The sequence below is a fragment of the Carassius auratus genome, chromosome 4, assembly GCF_003368295.1.
Source record: "Carassius auratus strain Wakin chromosome 4, ASM336829v1, whole genome shotgun sequence".
NCBI classification, from domain to species: Eukaryota; Metazoa; Chordata; class Actinopteri; order Cypriniformes; family Cyprinidae; genus Carassius; species Carassius auratus.
In genome coordinates, this window is record NC_039246.1 from 27,414,360 (window position 1) to 27,432,635 (window position 18,276).

The window sequence follows — 18,276 nt, forward strand, 5'->3', positions numbered from 1 at the left end:
TTGCACGTCTATGGTTATTATGTTCTTGCATGATGATCATATCTTTATGACTACGGGTTTGTTGTTGTTGTTGTTATCTTGTTTATGTAGAGCGCTTTGAATTCTCACTGTGTATGAAATGTGCTATAACAGGAAACTGCTTTGCATTTGTCCTTTCTAATTTTGAATGTGTTCGGCACTATTAATAAAAGATACATAATCAAACATGAATGTTCTGATGGAAATTAATATGACATAAAAAAAGGTCTTTTCAGGTCTTAATGAGTCTAGTGTGACAGTAGTTTGTCACAGTTGCGATAAATACTTTAAATGTATGTACTTTCTGTACTGCAAGCTCCTGACACCAAGATGAATTAGTTGTGAGTGTAAAAACACTTGGCAATAGCTCTTCCTGATTCTGACTCTCAATTGGAAGGCAACAAATATTTTCTCAAAGCATTAATAGCATTTTGACTTAAAAAAAAAAAAACTCAGAAGCAAATTGTACCCACAGATAAGTGTATTAACCATGTAACTGCCAAGATGCTTGTAGGAACACACCTGGTTTATTGGTGTTTAATAAATGAGCGTGTGATCTCCTAACGACCCGGGGTCTAAGATCCTCTCCTTACCCTTTCCATAAACTCTCCTTAAACTTTTAACATGGCAAGAAGAAAACCTTTGCTCTAGTGACTCGATTTATACGTTTTTCCCACAACATCTACTTTGCTTTTTCATGCCTTTCCAGTCCTGTATATACGGGTAAATAAGCATTGTTGTTTTATGCACTGTTCACATTATTTAAAATTTTTGCACTGTGCACATATTCAAAATTCATTGAATATTGGTTGAAAATCTTCAGAACATTTAGGCTTTAAAGGGATAGTTCACCCCCTTTTAATTCACTCACCTTCAGTGACTGGTTTGCACAAGACTTCAGAAGTGGAAAGTAGGACATTTTTGATAACATGTGAAGGCAGCATAAATCACACCATTGTACAAACCATGTCGCCACAGAGAAATTACTAATCTATCAGTATTTTCCTACTTTTCATACAAAGGCTGTGTAAAGAAGCATTAGCAAAAAGTTCACTAAAGTCCTCAGGATCACGCATTAGTATACAGTGTGAAAAGAATAGAGTACAATTAATCTGTTCAGTACTAAGGTCCTGTCTATAAGCAAACTGTAAAGGATCAAGTACTGAGTTTTCTTTTGTTTGTATGGACACCATATAGACTCAAAACATTTAATTGCACAAGATGTCAAGATTTCTGGCCTGTTCTTGTCACTGCTTTCAAATATTTTTTTAGGACAGTTTTACAGGTCCTGTAATAAAAAAAAATAAAAAAAAGAAAATTTACTTTGACACAGTACAGTACATACAGGAGATGAAATTAAGTCCAGCATAATACATCTTTAGCATTATTTACACAAGAAACCCACTAAAATGTGATAAAATGTCAGGCATATTTAGAACAATATTTACTAGATAACATTAAAAACTATATCACAGTGCAGCCCCCAAATAATAATTAACTGTAATTTAAAATATTTACCAGTTGTTTGCCAGTAGCCTTTAAACCACAAAGTTTCACCCATTTGTCAATAACACGTTTTTAATAATAATAAAAAATTGTATAGTAATATTAAAAGTCCGTTTCTGCATTTTAAATTCACTTATATGAGGGGAAGAAAAAAAAGAGCAACCATTTAAAAGTATTTGTACAGTACATATTGACCTTTCTTACGAAATATTTAAGATAACATTTCCAGTTTTAGGGATTGCATATAATTCCTTATACATTTCCGACCAACCTAAGCGTTTGCTAAATTGCAGCATTTCATGTTTTCACATTTTAGTTGGATAAATGAAGTGATGGGAACAAAATAAGAACAAAACCAGCATGTTTTTGATCTATGTGTAGAGCCTCTAGACCATGGCATTGCATGAGACAGATTACTACCTTCATAATTCAATTTGCGAGGAATAACGAGCACTTTTTTTTTTTTTTAACACAATGACAACATTTTATTCAAAATAAAATGAACACCGCATGATCCTGGCATGAAAAAAACATCATTAAATATACAAAGACCAACTTTCCAGGATGGGGACTGTCTGATGGATGCTGAACATTTATGGTTATCATGAGGTCAGAGGTCATATAAACAAGACATGTGATGGGAAACAGTGTGCACTTAGAGAATGAAATCAGAATCATTCTTCAGTCCAGAAACAAACTGTACATTTAACACAAGATCTCCTGTGACCCATGAAGGATGAGTATAAAATCCCTGCTGTGTACAGACGATATAGTCCATGTTTGTTTGGGGTCAGTTTCTGTCATGACTCTGGCGCTGTCGACTGACTCGGGGCTCCGCTGCGTGTGCGTAGTTGTGATTGAGCGATGTCTGCTAGAGCTGACTGGATCTTTTCCAGAAGCATGTCTCCTCTGTAAACTACTTCCTCCAGACGGGCTGCAGCTTCCTGGTTCTCCTCTTCCAACTGCCTCAGACTGGCAGCCTGTGAAACAAATTTAATAACAGGATAGAAAACATATAAGGTTAGGCTTTATTGTAGGGATGTAATGATCCACTCAACTCACAGAGCGATACTGGTGTCATGAAACAATTTTCTCATTTTTTCGAGTTTAAAAAAAAAAAAAGATTTAAGACAAATTTATAAATGAAAATGTCATTTTATTATTTCCCAGACAGAGTTCTAAACATTTCTTTGTTAAATTGAAATGTCAAACAACAAAACTAAATTAAAACCTAAAAAAATAAAAAAAAAAGAATCACAAATGAATAAATGATACAACTGAAAAAAATCTCTTCATATAAACAAAGGCTTTGCTTTTGCTCTTTCCATTTAAAATTAAAATTTAATCATGATCCAAACAAAAGAATTTCAAAATTATAAAATCTTATTTAAATTAGAGAGTTTAAAAGTGTTTACAACGTTTTAAATATTGAAAATTTTCTTACAAAAACGCATGGATTTGCTACAGGAGTGGGTTAGGTCATATACACCTTGGATAGTTTTGAGTGTTAATGGGTTAATTTACATTTTTGGGTAAACTAACCCTTTAACTGTAATTGGCTCTGTACTCACATAACATATAACACAGTTAGCACAGTCAGAAGCACAATATATAGCGATATATATGGGAGGTAAAAATCCCATTTGTATACCATGATAAGAAAAAACACAGTGGATTAGCTTGGATTTGCTTCATGATATTTTAGCACAGAATATTTAGGCAACTAGCTGAAATTAAATATAATTTTTATATAGTTAAATACTATATAAAATTTTCTTTCAGTTCTTTTGAGTGCCACTTCACAAATACAGAAGTGCCACCCATATTTAAAATACAGTTGGCTTGGATAAATATACACACGTCAATGAGCCAGTCACACTGCCTGTGTATAAACGCACCTGCAGTGCGGCAGTAGATTCTTCACTAGGCAGAGAGTCAATCAGCACATCCACATCTTTTGCTGTTCTTGCTATGAGTGCTGCAAACAGCTGAGCGTATTCTAGAAGAACGCATTAAAACATGTCAGTCAAACAACAACACAGTGCTGCAGTAAACTGATGTTTGGTACAGATCTGTGCACCTTCTGTGGGGTTGGAGGGCTGGTCTTTGTTGATGGCAGTCTGGATGTTGCTGAAGGAGGCAGGTGGAGCGCACTGCTGCAGGACTCCAATCGCATTACAGAACTGATCAGCCAGCTAAAACACAAACACACACCATATTAGCAACATATCAAACACACAGTGTATGTATGCATGCAATATATATAACACACAGTGGATGCATGCATGCAATATATCAAATACACAGTGCATGCATGCATAAATGTATCATGCATACAATATATGAAAAACACACAGTGCATGCATGCATGCAACCTAATATAACAAAACAACTTTGCATTCGGTTTGCCGGACTTGTCTGCTATTTAAACATGACTTTAAAAAAGTATTAAAATTCAGTTCTAATATTATGAATAATGTGTCACAAACGCCTTTTAATATTTTTAAAATGTAAAAACAAGCGTACATAACATAACGCCTATAAAGCATTATTGTGGTACGTCACAACAAAAATGTAAATAACAACTGCATTATTTTACATATTTATTTCTAAAATATGTAAAAACAAGAGTACATAATTTAACTATTGTATGTCATAAGTAAAAATCTGAATTAAATTTTTTTTATAAATATGCAAAAACAAGGGTACATTATGTAACACAATATTGTGGTATGTGTCACAAATAAATAAAAAACTACATTTAATTTTTAAGTGTGTGCTGACCGCGATTTAAAATTCTTTCACTAACTTCCAACTTCCTACTTAACATAACATATATTTATTCAAATACAGTATTATTTTTTTCTTTACAAATAAATGCGCAAAAAGTAATTTTTTTTAAATTCAAAACTGCATGCTATGCTAACCGCTTTTTACGCTACAGTACATTTACGCAACTTCTTACACAAATAACGTGACTTCTTGTAACACATGACTAAATACATATGATTGTCATACGTCTGACCTGTTCTGCAGCTTATAAATCCTAAAATTAACATTTTAATGAGTCTTACGGAGTTAACGGCATCCTGAAGCTGCGTTAGTCTGTCCGCCATGTTGGCTCCTCTTGGCCTTTTCCGTTTCCGCCGAGCGTGATCAAATCTTCCTCACGTGACGCCATACAGCCGCGGTTGCGTGCTACAGACAAAACGTGCGTGCCTGAAAACACATTTGTTGCTTTGCAGCGCACCCAAGAAGCGAGAGACACTTCCGGAGGCTAAACGAGAAGCTTCAGCATGAGTCTCAAATCTGATCCCTGCTGCTAGAGCGTGTTTATGGACTTGACTGATCCGGGAAAATGCCACTGAAGAGAGAATGTTTGGTTTTGCTCGTCTTGTCGTGGGTCAGTTCCCTGCGCGCTCAGGATGAGAGTGAGTAAACATAACATCTTCAACACTGATGCAAACGCAGGCATGTAACATGACATTTCGTTGGATTACGAGACAGATTTTTCCCGACACCTGAATAACGTTACTGAATTGATATTGATTCAATAATGGTGATCGATAAAAAATATGGTTTTATAACGAACCAGGGTGATTTCAGTTTCAGCTTCATATAATTTCAACGTAAACCTCCATTTAAATACACCCTATTATTTCTATGTGATACTGCAATATCTAATTCGATGGTCTGAGGTGTATTCATGCTTTCCCATGTCTCTTACATTAATTTAATGCCTGGAACTAGACTGAACTCGTGTAAGATAGCATCAGATGAGCAGATTTGCTCACTAAACTCTTGTTATGGTCTTAAGCATGCAAAAAAAAAAAAAAAATTCTATCACATCAGGCTTTCATGGCTCAATATAATAGATACTTAAAATTATATAAATAATCCGTTGTCACTCTAAAATTCCAATAATATCTCTTTGTAAGATGACATTTAGATGCTCAGTTTAAAATATATAATGCAATCCAGTACAATGCTGATTGCGTTGGATCTCTGCAGACCTAAAAACTTAACGAGGCCCGGGACATTTTTGCTAAACAGTTTTAAAAAAAAATGTAGAACGAGTTTTACAGGAAAAACAAGTAAATATTTAATGGCTTTCTAGCTTATTGCTAGAAATGTTGAAAGTGAAAGTGACATGATATACAGCCATACACTACGGTAACCTATACTCTGAATTCGTGCTCTGCATTAAACCCATCCGAAGTACACACACACACACACACACACACACACACACACACACCCAGAGCAGTTGGAGGTTCTGTGCCTTGCTCAAGGGCACCTCAGTCGTGTTATTGAAGTTGGGAGAGAGCACTGTACATTTACTTCCCCCATCTATAATGCTGGTACAAGACTCGAACCCACAGCTCTCTAACCATTAAGCCGCGACTTCCCCATAAAATGGAAACACACAAATTCCTTCCTACATCCGTGTACCGCAAGCAAATGCATCATCTTCCAGGATTTGACACAGCATGATTTTTACAGTGCAGTTTTGATGTACAGCAGGTGTGAGTCATTGTGAAATCAGGTGACTTAATAATCATGTAAGATTTCATGATCGGCAGGAAGTCAGAGCAACCGTGAGCCAACATCTTTCTACACCAAATCACAACTGTCAAAAGCCACTTCCTTTTTTTGAAGCGTTCACTGGGTTCTCTGGCCGCTTTCAGTTTAAATGCTTTTTATATATATTTGTCAGAATTTATATACACATGGTTTATGGTTAATAAAAAATATGATTTAGCTTCTGGGGTCAAACAATGAATCAGATATTGATTCAACTGTGTTCTTGTATGTTATGTTTTGCAGACCGTGTGCTGTTTTCTCTGGGAATCTTCCAGAATGTGAGTGTCCCAGTGAACGGGACGGTTCAAGCTGTCGTTTCCCGGATTCCTGCTGACGTTTCCTTCTTAACAATGCAGTTTCATACACATCACCACAATGTTACACTCTCATATACACAGGTAAGAGATCACACACACACACACACACACACATCACTGTAATGCACTGTCATACAAAGAAAAACACACACACACACCCCCAGCTGACCCAGTTCGATGGGTTGATCGAGCAAGTCTAATTACAAGCTCTGATCTCCACACACACACAACCACACACACACACATGCACGTAATTTGCAGGGGGGTTACGGGGGTCATGACCCCCCCAAAAATCAGATCCAACTAATATTACCCCCTCAATATCGTAACATCATTCAGATTAAAATAATATGAAATATTCAGAATGAATACTTTTGTTCGTTTTCTTTATTAATTTCATTTGCCAGCAAGAAAGATAGTATCATATTTTAAATAATCTGTAATGTAAATTAGCATGTTACCTTTTACACAAGAAAATTATTCATATGCCGCGAGTTTAACCCCCCCAATGGTAGACCCAAAGTTACGCCCTTGCGCACACACACACACACACACACACACACACACACACACACACACACACACACACTCCTCCATGCATTCTGTTCATAATGTCAGCATTCATGTAACTGCAATGCTCTGACACAAACCCCAGTTCAGACACAGAGCTGAAGTCAATATTTAATGCTTCACGAAACAAGTGTTGTGTCTAGAGTGTGCAATTGTGCTGCCCACTTTTTCAGTGGCCTTGGTTCTAGAAGTATTTTTTCTATTTATTTTTCACATGGAAAAAAAAAATGGAAACACTGTTAAATAAAACTAAAGCAGAAATTGTTAAAGATTTTGCTAAGTTAAATAAATAAATACTTATTCCAGTTGTTTGGTTTATCTACAAGTGCTAAAAACCAAACCTGAATTTGAAAATAAATTAAATCTAAGTTAAAAAAAAAAGGAAAAGGAAAAGTGAAAGTGTTAAAATCAGGTTTTGATGTATTTTCTTTCTCATTTCCTCAAGGTGAGTGTATACTATATCAAGTCAAATTATTAATAAAAAATGCAGTAGTAAATAATACTAGTCTCTGATTGGTGGAGATTTCTCTGCAGAATCATGAATAATGGAATTCTGTTGAGATTATTTCTTCAGAACTTGCAGTACACCCGTCTTTAATTTATCTTTAAGTTATTTTCTAAATTCTATACTCCTGTGGAGAAAATGACTTGCGTAGTCTTGGTGTAAATCCAAGTAAAACCGAGTGAATGTAGGACAGGGCTTGAATGGTTGCACTTTGCTTGTATTTGTTGCATAATATCCCCCACCTGACCTTTATCCCTCTCGAATGTGTGTATGTGTAGATGTCCATTCATAGGTTGTGTTTTTTGTGTATTGGTCAGATCCCACTTTATGGTTTTTCGGTCACGGCAGCAGATGTTGGTCTGTTATCCAACTTGACCCTGAATCAGACCACCGTCTCCTGGTTCCTGAAGACCCCCGACGGGAGCAGCGCAGCAGGAATCGGTGTGATTCTGCCATACACCAGCACCGGTTAGAGAATCAACTCTTTACTTGCATGCCAACATGAGCAACACACATACTCTCATTAACAGACTGTTAACTGCAATACAGTACATTCAGTGTGTGTGTGTCTGTGTGTGTGTGTAATGTGTGTGTGCAGATCCAGTTCCTGGAGCCTGTAATCAAGAGTTCCCGCTGGAGATTGATCCAAACATCTACCTGCAATACAACCTGTTTGAGACCATGATTACATTTGCACCTGCTAACATCGGATATAAAAGGCGAGAGGAATTTAATAAAATCATGGACTTTTAAAGGGTCATGAAATCCCCTATTTCAGCATTGGTTATTGAGTTAAATGCATCAAATATTTCTTAAAATGCATGTTGAATTTTGCAGATACATGCAACAGAATGAACAAATGTGTTACACATTGGTTTTTAAGCTCATAATAAATTACACAGATACACAAATATATTATTTTTTATGCATGATAAAACATACATATATTCCAAAAATCCAAAAAATATATATATATATTAAAAAAACTAAAAACTAATTTGTTATACATTGGTTTTTAATTTCATAGTAAAATTACACAGATACACAAAGATATTATTTAATGCACAAATACCGTAAATGCACAGCCGGTTGTATATATGAAAGCACTGTTACTTTTATGGAAGCTTTTGACACTATTATTTTGATCTCACAGTTTGAGTGTTTTCATAAATAATTAAAAATAGCACCATTCTTTAAATATTTATGAGGCACTGATGAGTCATTGATTAACCATAATGTGGGAAAACACATCCTAATGAAGACTATAAACCTAGAAATTGTGCTTAAAATTAACCTGTTTTCTCCTACAGTTAAAATTAATTGATGCTAATCTTGCTTTCTGTGATGCTAAACACAACTAATGCAGTTTAGTGTTGGATCTTTAAAATTGTGTCTTCCGGGCTTGAAAGATCAAATGTTCATTAGGCGATCAGTCTAAATCAGATGATGTTTTTCAGAGAGGAGACTCCGCCGGCGTGTGACGTGGACGTGAGCTCCAGCACTCGTTGGCGATTGGTTTATGAGGTGTATCAGTACTTCCTGCCGGAGGGCGACCTGTCGGAGCAGAGTCTCATCAGCAGTTTGAAGAGAGTGGCCAATGTGCAGAACGTGCAGGACAACGGCAGAAAGGTTGCGAGAAATCAAAGTATTATTTCTAATGATAAAATGTAATTTTGGTTATTATCCATTAATGATTTACTGTTTTAGAACTAAGGCAGAAGGAATAGTAAAGCATTTCATTATGTATTTATTTTATTTAGATGACCTATCTGAAGTTCATCATTTAATTTCACTCTTTCAGGTGGTGTCTTTAACCTCTCATGACCGGACGCAGTTCTCCTTCAGCTCTCTTCCCGGTCAGGGTGTGATTTTCTCTGTGATTGTGAGAGATCCAGTGTTGAACACGTCAGCGTCCTACATCCCCGTCCACACGTACGCCTGCAGCTTCAACTCCACGCTGGACGGATGCAGCGATTTAGGTGAGAAGATCTGAATGAATGCTTCATTATTTGATTCCTAATCTCCTTTCGTATGTGAGGTCATTTAAATCCTACTAGAAAATATATTATGTCTTTAGTTTTTGGACAGGTTTGATGCAGGTTTTTAAATGTATTTTCTTTCTCATTTTCTCAGGGAGAGTTTCTACTAAAGTGTTTTTCACTGTGATTGGTTTGGCTGGGCTGTTTGTGTGTTTTGTGGGACACCGCTTCTTCAAATGTGGTGAGAGAGGTTTTTCTTAGAAACACACCACGTTACTGCTATTAATAACTGTCAATATACTAAATATGCACCGAGTGTTTTAGGTTTGGGAAAGTCTTTGCTAGAGCTTTAGAGAGTCAGAGGTGAACAGATGATATAGTTGCATCCGTGCTGTTTTTAAAGGGGTCATATCATTCATTTCTTTCCTGATATCCACTTGCAATGTTTAGTCAAGGCCTCTTGCACAACAAACAGTCTGACAGTGTTTTATGACCATTTCAAGCTTTTCTCCTTTTGAATGAAATGTGAAATGAAAGTGTTTTTAAGCCTTCTGTGTGAACATGTGAAATGATTATTATGTGAAGCTAAAAAATACAGTGAAGTTTAAAACTTAGTTTCAGTAAATGGTCTTTTTTGCAGCTTCAAAATCATTTATTTAATTTAGATTTTTAATTATATTATATTTAAATTTGGAGCCTTAAACTCATTGAAGATCTGTATGCATGTTAACTACAAACAATTAATTTTACATTGTTTTGTTCCTTAAAATAAAATAAACATTAACTAAAATATATAAAAATATTTTTAAAAACTTATTTTATTCCTGATAGTTGCCAAAGTAAGATTTTTTCATTTTAATTTAGTTTAACTCCATACACTAAAATAACTCAAACTAAAACTGAAATAAAAGAAAAACTATATAGACATAAAAAAACAAATAAAAATGACAAAACACAACAAAATTATTAAACTAAAATTAAAATAAACTAAAAATATAAAACAAAACATTTCAAAATATTACATAAGTTTTATTTATTTAAAATATGTGTTTAAATTAAATGTTATAAAAATGTTAACAAATGTATAATATTATAAACGTATTGTTTAGTTTTAATTTAACTTTAGCTTGAACGCTTAAAAACTATGCAGACATAAAAAAATCAAAAGCAAATAAAAATTACAAAAACGCAACAAAATTACATTTACAAATTATATAATCTAAAATCTATATAAAATGGAAAAATAAAAACTACATAAACTAATGAAAGTAATTAGGATTCAGACTGATGGAAAGTATTGCATGTAAACACACCTATTGTTGCTGTTAAAATGTCTATTTCTGTGTTTTCTCAGAGATGTTCTGTATGGGCTTCGGCTTTACAGCGTTTGTTTTCTTTGTCGTGATCACTATAACCACACCGCTGGAATACAACCGTGAGTCCATTACAGTCACATTACAGAGTTACACATGCACTGAATCACTGTCAAAGTAGACGACTAGTGCTCACTTTAACCGATCTGAAGTTTATGATCACCTCTTAGAGCTCTAATGGATTTGAATCAGCTCTGTAATGCACCTCAGAGTTTCACGTTATTCTGGAAGATTTGTACTGTTTACACTGAGCTGATGTCTACATACCCATAAATAGTTCATGTCCCAAAAACTGGAATTGGACTGAAATTGGCTACACAAACTGGTTCTGCCAGCAGTGAATCTCAACAGCCATCACGAGTGCAGAAAGCAGCTCTCGTCTCAGAGGATTGAGGTTATTGTTGTGCTGTAACTCTCTGAGGATTAGAGTCATGTGCTGTGGATTTTAGCTGGAGGTGTCAAACCAGCCTGTCGCAATCAAATGCATCACATAGAGCTGTTTGTCAGCTGTTTGCGTGTTACAGGACAGGCATAGCTGAAACGAGGAAGTGCATTTTTGATTTTCTGAGATCGATAAGAACTGATGACTCATCCTACAGCTGATTAATCAGAACAATCATAGCTCAAGTTTGTTCTTAAGCACTTTAAGTCAAGAGATTACAGGCAAAACCATAGTTTTTTCATGCAATTTTGGGCTGTTTTGCATCCGCAACTTGTCTTTTGTTAGACTAGTGGATAGAAAACATTTATAAGTTTATCTCATAGCCTTTTATCTATCTGAGGATTTAAAAATGCAATGATTATCTTGAAAAGCAGTTTCTCAGCAGCACTTACATCAAACTTTACAGTTTTTTTGTTGTTGTTTTCTTTTCTATAGTATCAACATTCTGACCGGTTATCTGTATTCTGAATGTTTGTTCATATATCATTTGCTTGACCTACATAACATTTTACTTCTTAAAATATGTTGAAAATTTCCTCTTTTTTTTTTTCCTGATAGTTATATTTTCTGATTTGTGGGGGGATACAAAATCACTCTTGTCATTTTTAACCTGGGTTTATCCAATGTTTGGTTCTGTAAAAGCATGCAAATGAGTGCATAATTAAATAATGTCATTTGCATATTTAAATGTAACATTTGTAATACAAAACAATGTCTTAATGTACTCTAATTCGTCAACTGATATCTATGTCTTGTTATCCGATGTCTTTAAACAGTTTGTTGACTGACCGTCTCTCTGCAGTTCGATTGGCTCTGACAGCGCTGGTGGGCGTGGTCGGGGGCGTGGTCATGGTAATGAGCTGGTGGCGGTTCGGTTCGGTCGTGGCCTGTGTGTTGGTGGTGGGACTCATTCTTGGATTTCACATCTCATCCATCGTCTTCTTCACTCCGCTTGGTAAGAAATCATGTTTGAAAAACATGTATCATCGTTCACGCAGTCAGAAATATTGTTTCTGCATCTGTTGAGAATGATCTCTTTATAATCTCATTTCATAATCTTGCTGGATGTTGATTGTTGAGTTATTTAACAGATATCATTTTATAGATTTGTTGTTTAATCTCTTTCTCCAGGTGATTTTCCTATTTTCCATGATGATGTGGTGTTCTGGGTGGTGTTCGCTTGCATTATGATGTTTGTTCCTTTGTTCTTCATCAGGTGGCCTAGAGAGGTGAGATGCAGAAAAATTAATTTGATATGAGCTCATATCCGACAACTAAATAAAATGCACACTTTATGTGTATGTTTCAGGGCAATATAATTGCATGTGGATTGGTTGGTGCTTATACAGTGGTCCTGGCCGTCAATGCCTACACCTACACCAGTCTGTCCTACATCACGCTGGACGTCCTCAAACGCCTCCTCAACCACAACTTCAGCCGAGCGTTCATCTCCGTCCCGCTGCAGGACATCGGTAGGTGTGCAGGGAGTGAAGTTTTAGGCCATGTATGAGATCAGTTCAGACAAGGGTTGGAAATTAACAGGGGCTTTGGTCAAAATGGCTGTAAAATGAGCAAAAATGAGTGTTAATCACGATAAATCGATTAATGTATTGGTCATGTCTGATGTTTCACCTCTCCAGATTTCATCCTGATCACCGTGTGGGTTGTTCTGGGGATTTCGGGTATCGTCGTGCAGCTGTATCGGGAGAAATCACGGCCGTTTTTCCCGCCGAGCCCGTATGTGTTGTGGAAGCAAGAACGAGAGCGCAGGAAGACTAACGTTCTGGATCCCAGCCACCACAAGCCGTCTTTATCAGCCCAGATCCTCGGACGTATTCGCCAGCTCACACAGCGCACAGAGCCGGCCGGCGAAACCACACCTCTACTGTTTTAACCTTTGACTTTTGACTTGAAGTCAGTTCACGGTTATCCCTTGCCCTCCAGAACACGGCTGCTCAAGCCTGTGTAGACCTATAGCAACATACATGAGGACTGAGCTCGATTTTTAGAGCCAAAGACTCGATGGAGGTTAAAAGAGCAGCTCGCAGACTGACCATGTGCACTTATGTGTAGATTCCCAGCAGTGCTTGATCCCATTGCTGTTTTCAGATTAATGTCAATCAACTGACCTCTACTATATACATCAGCTGCCACAGCATGATTTTAGATGCATTTTAGCAGCATAGAGGAAGTGGAGATTATTTTAACGCTTTTACTACGTCTAAGTGAATGAGCAATTTTTAAAGACATTAAAATGAATGTATAACACACTGCGATTGCAGACCAAATGAACCAGTGTTCATTAGTAGCCACTGTAAGCCCTGTACTGCTGATGTTTGAATGTTTTCTGTGTCTAAGTGAGTGCGTATGGGTCTCAGTGCATCCTCACCGAATTTTGGCATTCGATTTAGAAATAACGAGCTACTTTTGACTGTTTGACCCATGCTTCACTGCTCTAGTGTAACACGTGTAATGAGGATTTTGAAAGCAGCGTAAGAGGAATATTAAGAATCTGTGGAGATTAAAATGTTTTTCAGTGATTTATAACTGGATATGTAGCTCTTAAATCTCCAGTAGTATTGCATTATTCATCAAAATACTTCTGGTTTCCTCTCAGGGTTTCTTCATGCGATCTTTGTGTCTGTCACAGAAGCAAACTTTTTCTAAAGCATTTACAACATTAATGTAAGTAATGTTAAAATTGTTTTTAAGTGGTAGCAGTATGCATTAATTCTGTTTTGTATGAAATTTAAATGATTGCCTAATAGTTAAATGTTTAATAAAGTTGTCATTTGTGCCATAACACCTGAATGACATCGTTTTCTATTCCAAGACCGAATGAGATCTGATGTTTTGCTTTCATTGAATGTGAGAAATGTGTGAACTTTTGATACGACAGACCATCATTAACGTTTTATTAGAGTATTATGTAATTGCAAGATATTTTGTGATGTAGTTGTGAGTGAAACGATGAGAAACGTCAGACAGGACTTTATTTTATGCATTTGGAAATAACTGGATTGTGAACCAATCAGATATATTAATTTAACCATTTATAAAAATATGGTAAAAAAATACAATTGTATACATTTGTTTTCATGTTATATAAATTTACTGGAAATTAAATATATTTTAATTGTATATTTAATTATTAGCTCAAAGTCGATGTGAAACATCATTTGCATAGCATTTTATATGCAATATAAATTTACATGCAATAACACATAACTGAATACTTAAAGTTGGTGTTAAAGCTGAAGTGTTGAGTAGTTATTCAATACTCTCAGTGCATGAATCTAGAGAAGGAAATAGCTAGTTCAATGCTTTTAATCACTTCTAATCAATGCTACTTCCTCTATTCACAGTTACACAGTTACGAACGCAAACAAAAAATAAAAGAAACAAGCTTTTTCATTCAAATAGCACACTGACATTGCCTTTACAAAGTAATGTTCAGGTGAAGTAATCATTCACAATATGCCAGTTTTACTGTTCCAAAAATTGTGTTTTCATGTGGCTGAAACGGTCGATTTGACTTTTCCAGAATGAAGCCATGATGATGAAGAGATGAAAAGTAATCGCATCCCAGTGTTTGACAGATTCCACAGGCCCTTCCTGCAAAACCCTTCATGCAGAATGACTGATGGACATCCAGGTTGCGCAGTGAGTGTGACCCTGTAATGGAGGATTGTGGGATTTGTAGGGCAGCTCTGAATGATGGGAGTCTCTGACGGCCTTTAGTTCTTCCTCAGACTGACGTCTGTGCTTGTGAGCAGCGGCGAGAGAGATGTGATATCAGACGTGTCGTCTCTTCAGCACTAGAAACGCCTGGCGGCTGATTCCCAACAGCTCTCGCAGACTGCTGTTCTCCAGCTGCACAATCAACATCAACATATAAACCATTACAAGTGTCATGTTTATTGCAGCTATAGGCGATAAATGACTCTAATCTAGATAATGCAATCAGATTTAAAGAAATAATTACTTGTAACTTAATATTACATTTTAAAATATTCAATAATAATCAGGTTAATAAAAAAATGTTGATAATAAATTAAATAAAATAAACAATAAAAATGTATAATACATTTTTTAAAAAATATATATAATGATAATCAGACTAGAGTTTCTTTGTTATTGAATGCATATTATTCACACAATAGCAACAGTAATTTACTTTTTGTCTGCCAAATCCCTTGGACCTAGAATACTAAATATTTTAATATGAGATTTAAAATTTATATTATTTCAATAATAAGAGCACCACAATATATTCACAGTTCTTGGATGCTGGTTAATGGTTGCATGGTATGCAAGTAAAAAAAATTATCTAAAAATAGTTTTGAATTACATAATTTAATATTTTATATCAAACTATATAAAAATTGTATAATGTATAAAATTCATACAAATACTTTATAAAATTAAATGTTTTTATTTTTTATTTACTTTAATTGTACATTCATATGATTTCATTATTATCTTTTATCCTTTGCTAACCTAATACATAAGTTTGTTTAATATATAAATTAATGTTTTATACTCTGTTGCTAACACAGAAAGGAATATATTTATCCATGTATTTTTGTATCAATATGACAAGACTTTTAAATCTGTGTGTTAGACAAGTAAATCAAAAAGTAACGAAAACGTAGTTGGATTACATTCCCTAAAATGTGTAATCTAATAGATAATGTTACTTACTATAATTTTCTTCATGTAATTCGTAATCGGTAACAGACTACAATTTTTTTTTTTTGTGCTGATCATGACTTCAAGTGATATCAGCCTAATACAACAGTTTGTTTTCATCTTTCTTACACTGATTTTGTGCCACGGTTTGCAATATATTTTAATAACAAACACAATGTGGTATATTTAGTGTCTGACCTCCAGACGTTTGATTCGCTCCTCATCCTCACACAGTCGCCCTTCATCCACCTCGATGGCTTTCCTCATCACCGTGGCCATTCATTTATTATCTCAATGTGTGCCTGCATCTCCTGTGACATAAACACAACGAATGACTATTTGGACATCAGAATTAGAGAGAATCACATACAAATTATCTGCTAGACTGACATTAGTGTGCTGTTCTCTGAGCTGGGTGACAATAGCAGGTTCGTCTTTCTTGCTGGCCATCAGAAGGCGAAAACACCTGCTCTCTGTATTTGCTCATGATGAGTGCCAGCGCAGACTGATGCTCCTCCAGTGACATTTGCAGCTCTGATGAGACAAACGAGCATATTTAGATTTAAAAACAGCCTTCAAAAGACATCCCAGTGACCGCTTCTAATTGCAAACCCTTCCGAACACCTTTGTTTTCCTGCTGCAGTTCACGTATTTGCCGGTTTTCCTGCTGGGATGCCATGACCAGCGTGGAGGCGGGGCCGGTGTCTCGCCACCTGGTTCAACACCTCAATCTCTTCCTGGTACTGAAAGAACAAGGAACATGAGTAAAACAACTCAGATCCCCATCAGAGAGATTGTGAACATACTCTGATACCTGTTTCATGGCCTCCACTCTCTTGTTCAGCAGCGTGGTTTGTTCGATCAGGATCTCAGCAAGCACCGTCATGATCCCGGAGACGCTCTACCAGTGATTTGGCATCGGCCAGCACCTTCTCCAGTGTACAGGTCATTGCTGAAGAGCACAGGCAACACTTGGACTGGTACTTAACTCATGATTCTTTTCATAAACACATAATCTTAAATTCTACAAATGCTTAGATCAGTGGAAAAAGCTGATTTGTTGCAACTAATACTGTTATGTTGTGGCTTATTTATACACATAAACGTAACGCTATATGGCTTGATTTCAGAAATACTAAAAGGTAACGTTAGGTGTCAAATGTTTTGGTAGAAGCCTAGCATTAGCCTTTACGAAAATAAATCCGATAGCGTTAATTGTTTTTAATAAAATACTAGAGCGTGTAAATAAATACGAATATGAAGCTACAAACACTTCTTGTATTGTTAAATTCTCGAATAAAACCGTGAATAATTTTAAATGAATAGAAAAGCTTACCTTATCTTAGAGAAACTGCTCAGTTGAAACACTTCCTGTTGCTGCGCCCGTGACGTCACACGCGAGTACTTCTGGGAGATGTAGGCGCTTACTTTCCTCCGTACACTGTCCGCATGGTGGCGCAATGGACAAACTTTCTGAATGTTTAAAGTGCAGTTAGTAACATGAACACGATTTTGTTTATTACTGTAAAACCTTTTGCAAATTTCTTTGGTGAAGCTTATTAATCTCTCAATGTTTGGCCTCATAGTTTCCATTTTGGTGCATGTCTGATCATGTTCTTTTATTAACTGAGTTTGAGGAAATCTATAGGTGGAGAGAGGCCAGTTTAATCCCGTGTGACCCAGAGGGTGTAATCAGATTTTACCTGTGCAAACAAATCCTGCCTTGTGATTATGAGTCAGTTTTATATCTAATATTATCCAATCATAACTGTTACAGAGTTTTTGAAATTAAGGGAGGTCCAGGGAGATATTTTGTCTTATGAGAATCACATGACATTTTTTTTTAGTCTTTGCAAGATTGTAATTGCTGAATATAATTTTTTATATCATTATATTATATATTTATTGAAAAAAATATTTTATATAATTAAGTCATTTCTAAGTTTTTTTTTCTTTTAAAACAAGCAAATAATCATCAAATAAACTAAGTGCCCTCCTCCCGTCATTTATATATTTTATTTTAATATAAGCAGAGAGAGAGATCTTAAATATTTTATTATAGCATTAATAAGAGAATAATGTGACATTTCGATGTTATTTTATTTTTCAATTTAAAATATTTTAAAATAATTCTTATATAATTATATTTTATATATTATGTATCTTATTATTTTATATAACCACGCAATCTTTTGACTAAATAATTAAATACTGTTTTGAGGAAGTAAAAAAAAATATATATATTTTATGATTGGCGCTTAAACTGAAAATTTTCTATATTATGTGTATA

The 18,276-nt window shown here is 35.5% G+C and overlaps 2 protein-coding genes and 1 pseudogene across 2 annotated transcripts; 1 reads left to right on the top strand and 2 right to left on the bottom strand.

The window, feature by feature from the left end:
• Positions 1-1,978: 1,978 nt before the first annotated feature.
• LOC113064705 (mediator of RNA polymerase II transcription subunit 21) lies at positions 1,979-4,717 on the bottom strand. The gene is made up of 4 exons (XM_026235588.1): positions 4,599-4,717; positions 3,605-3,719; positions 3,423-3,523; positions 1,979-2,504 (listed from the first exon to the last, which is right to left on the bottom strand). The coding sequence occupies exons 1-4, from the start codon at positions 4,638-4,640 to the stop codon at positions 2,325-2,327; spliced, it is 438 nt and encodes a 145-aa protein (XP_026091373.1). The 5' UTR covers positions 4,641-4,717; the 3' UTR covers positions 1,979-2,324.
• Positions 4,718-4,735: 18 nt separating this feature from the next.
• Positions 4,736-14,097, top strand: LOC113064693 (transmembrane 7 superfamily member 3-like). Its single transcript, XM_026235564.1, has 12 exons — positions 4,736-4,955; positions 6,352-6,506; positions 7,818-7,968; positions 8,099-8,219; positions 8,958-9,129; positions 9,302-9,479; positions 9,634-9,720; positions 10,834-10,914; positions 12,097-12,249; positions 12,426-12,523; positions 12,604-12,766; positions 12,935-14,097. Exons 1-12 carry the CDS (start codon positions 4,883-4,885, stop codon positions 13,186-13,188), a joined length of 1,686 nt encoding a protein of 561 aa, XP_026091349.1. The 5' UTR covers positions 4,736-4,882; the 3' UTR covers positions 13,189-14,097.
• A 172-nt stretch (positions 14,098-14,269) lies between these two features.
• Positions 14,270-17,415, bottom strand: LOC113064700 (FGFR1 oncogene partner 2 homolog; annotated as a pseudogene).
• Positions 17,416-18,276: the final 861 nt, after the last annotated feature.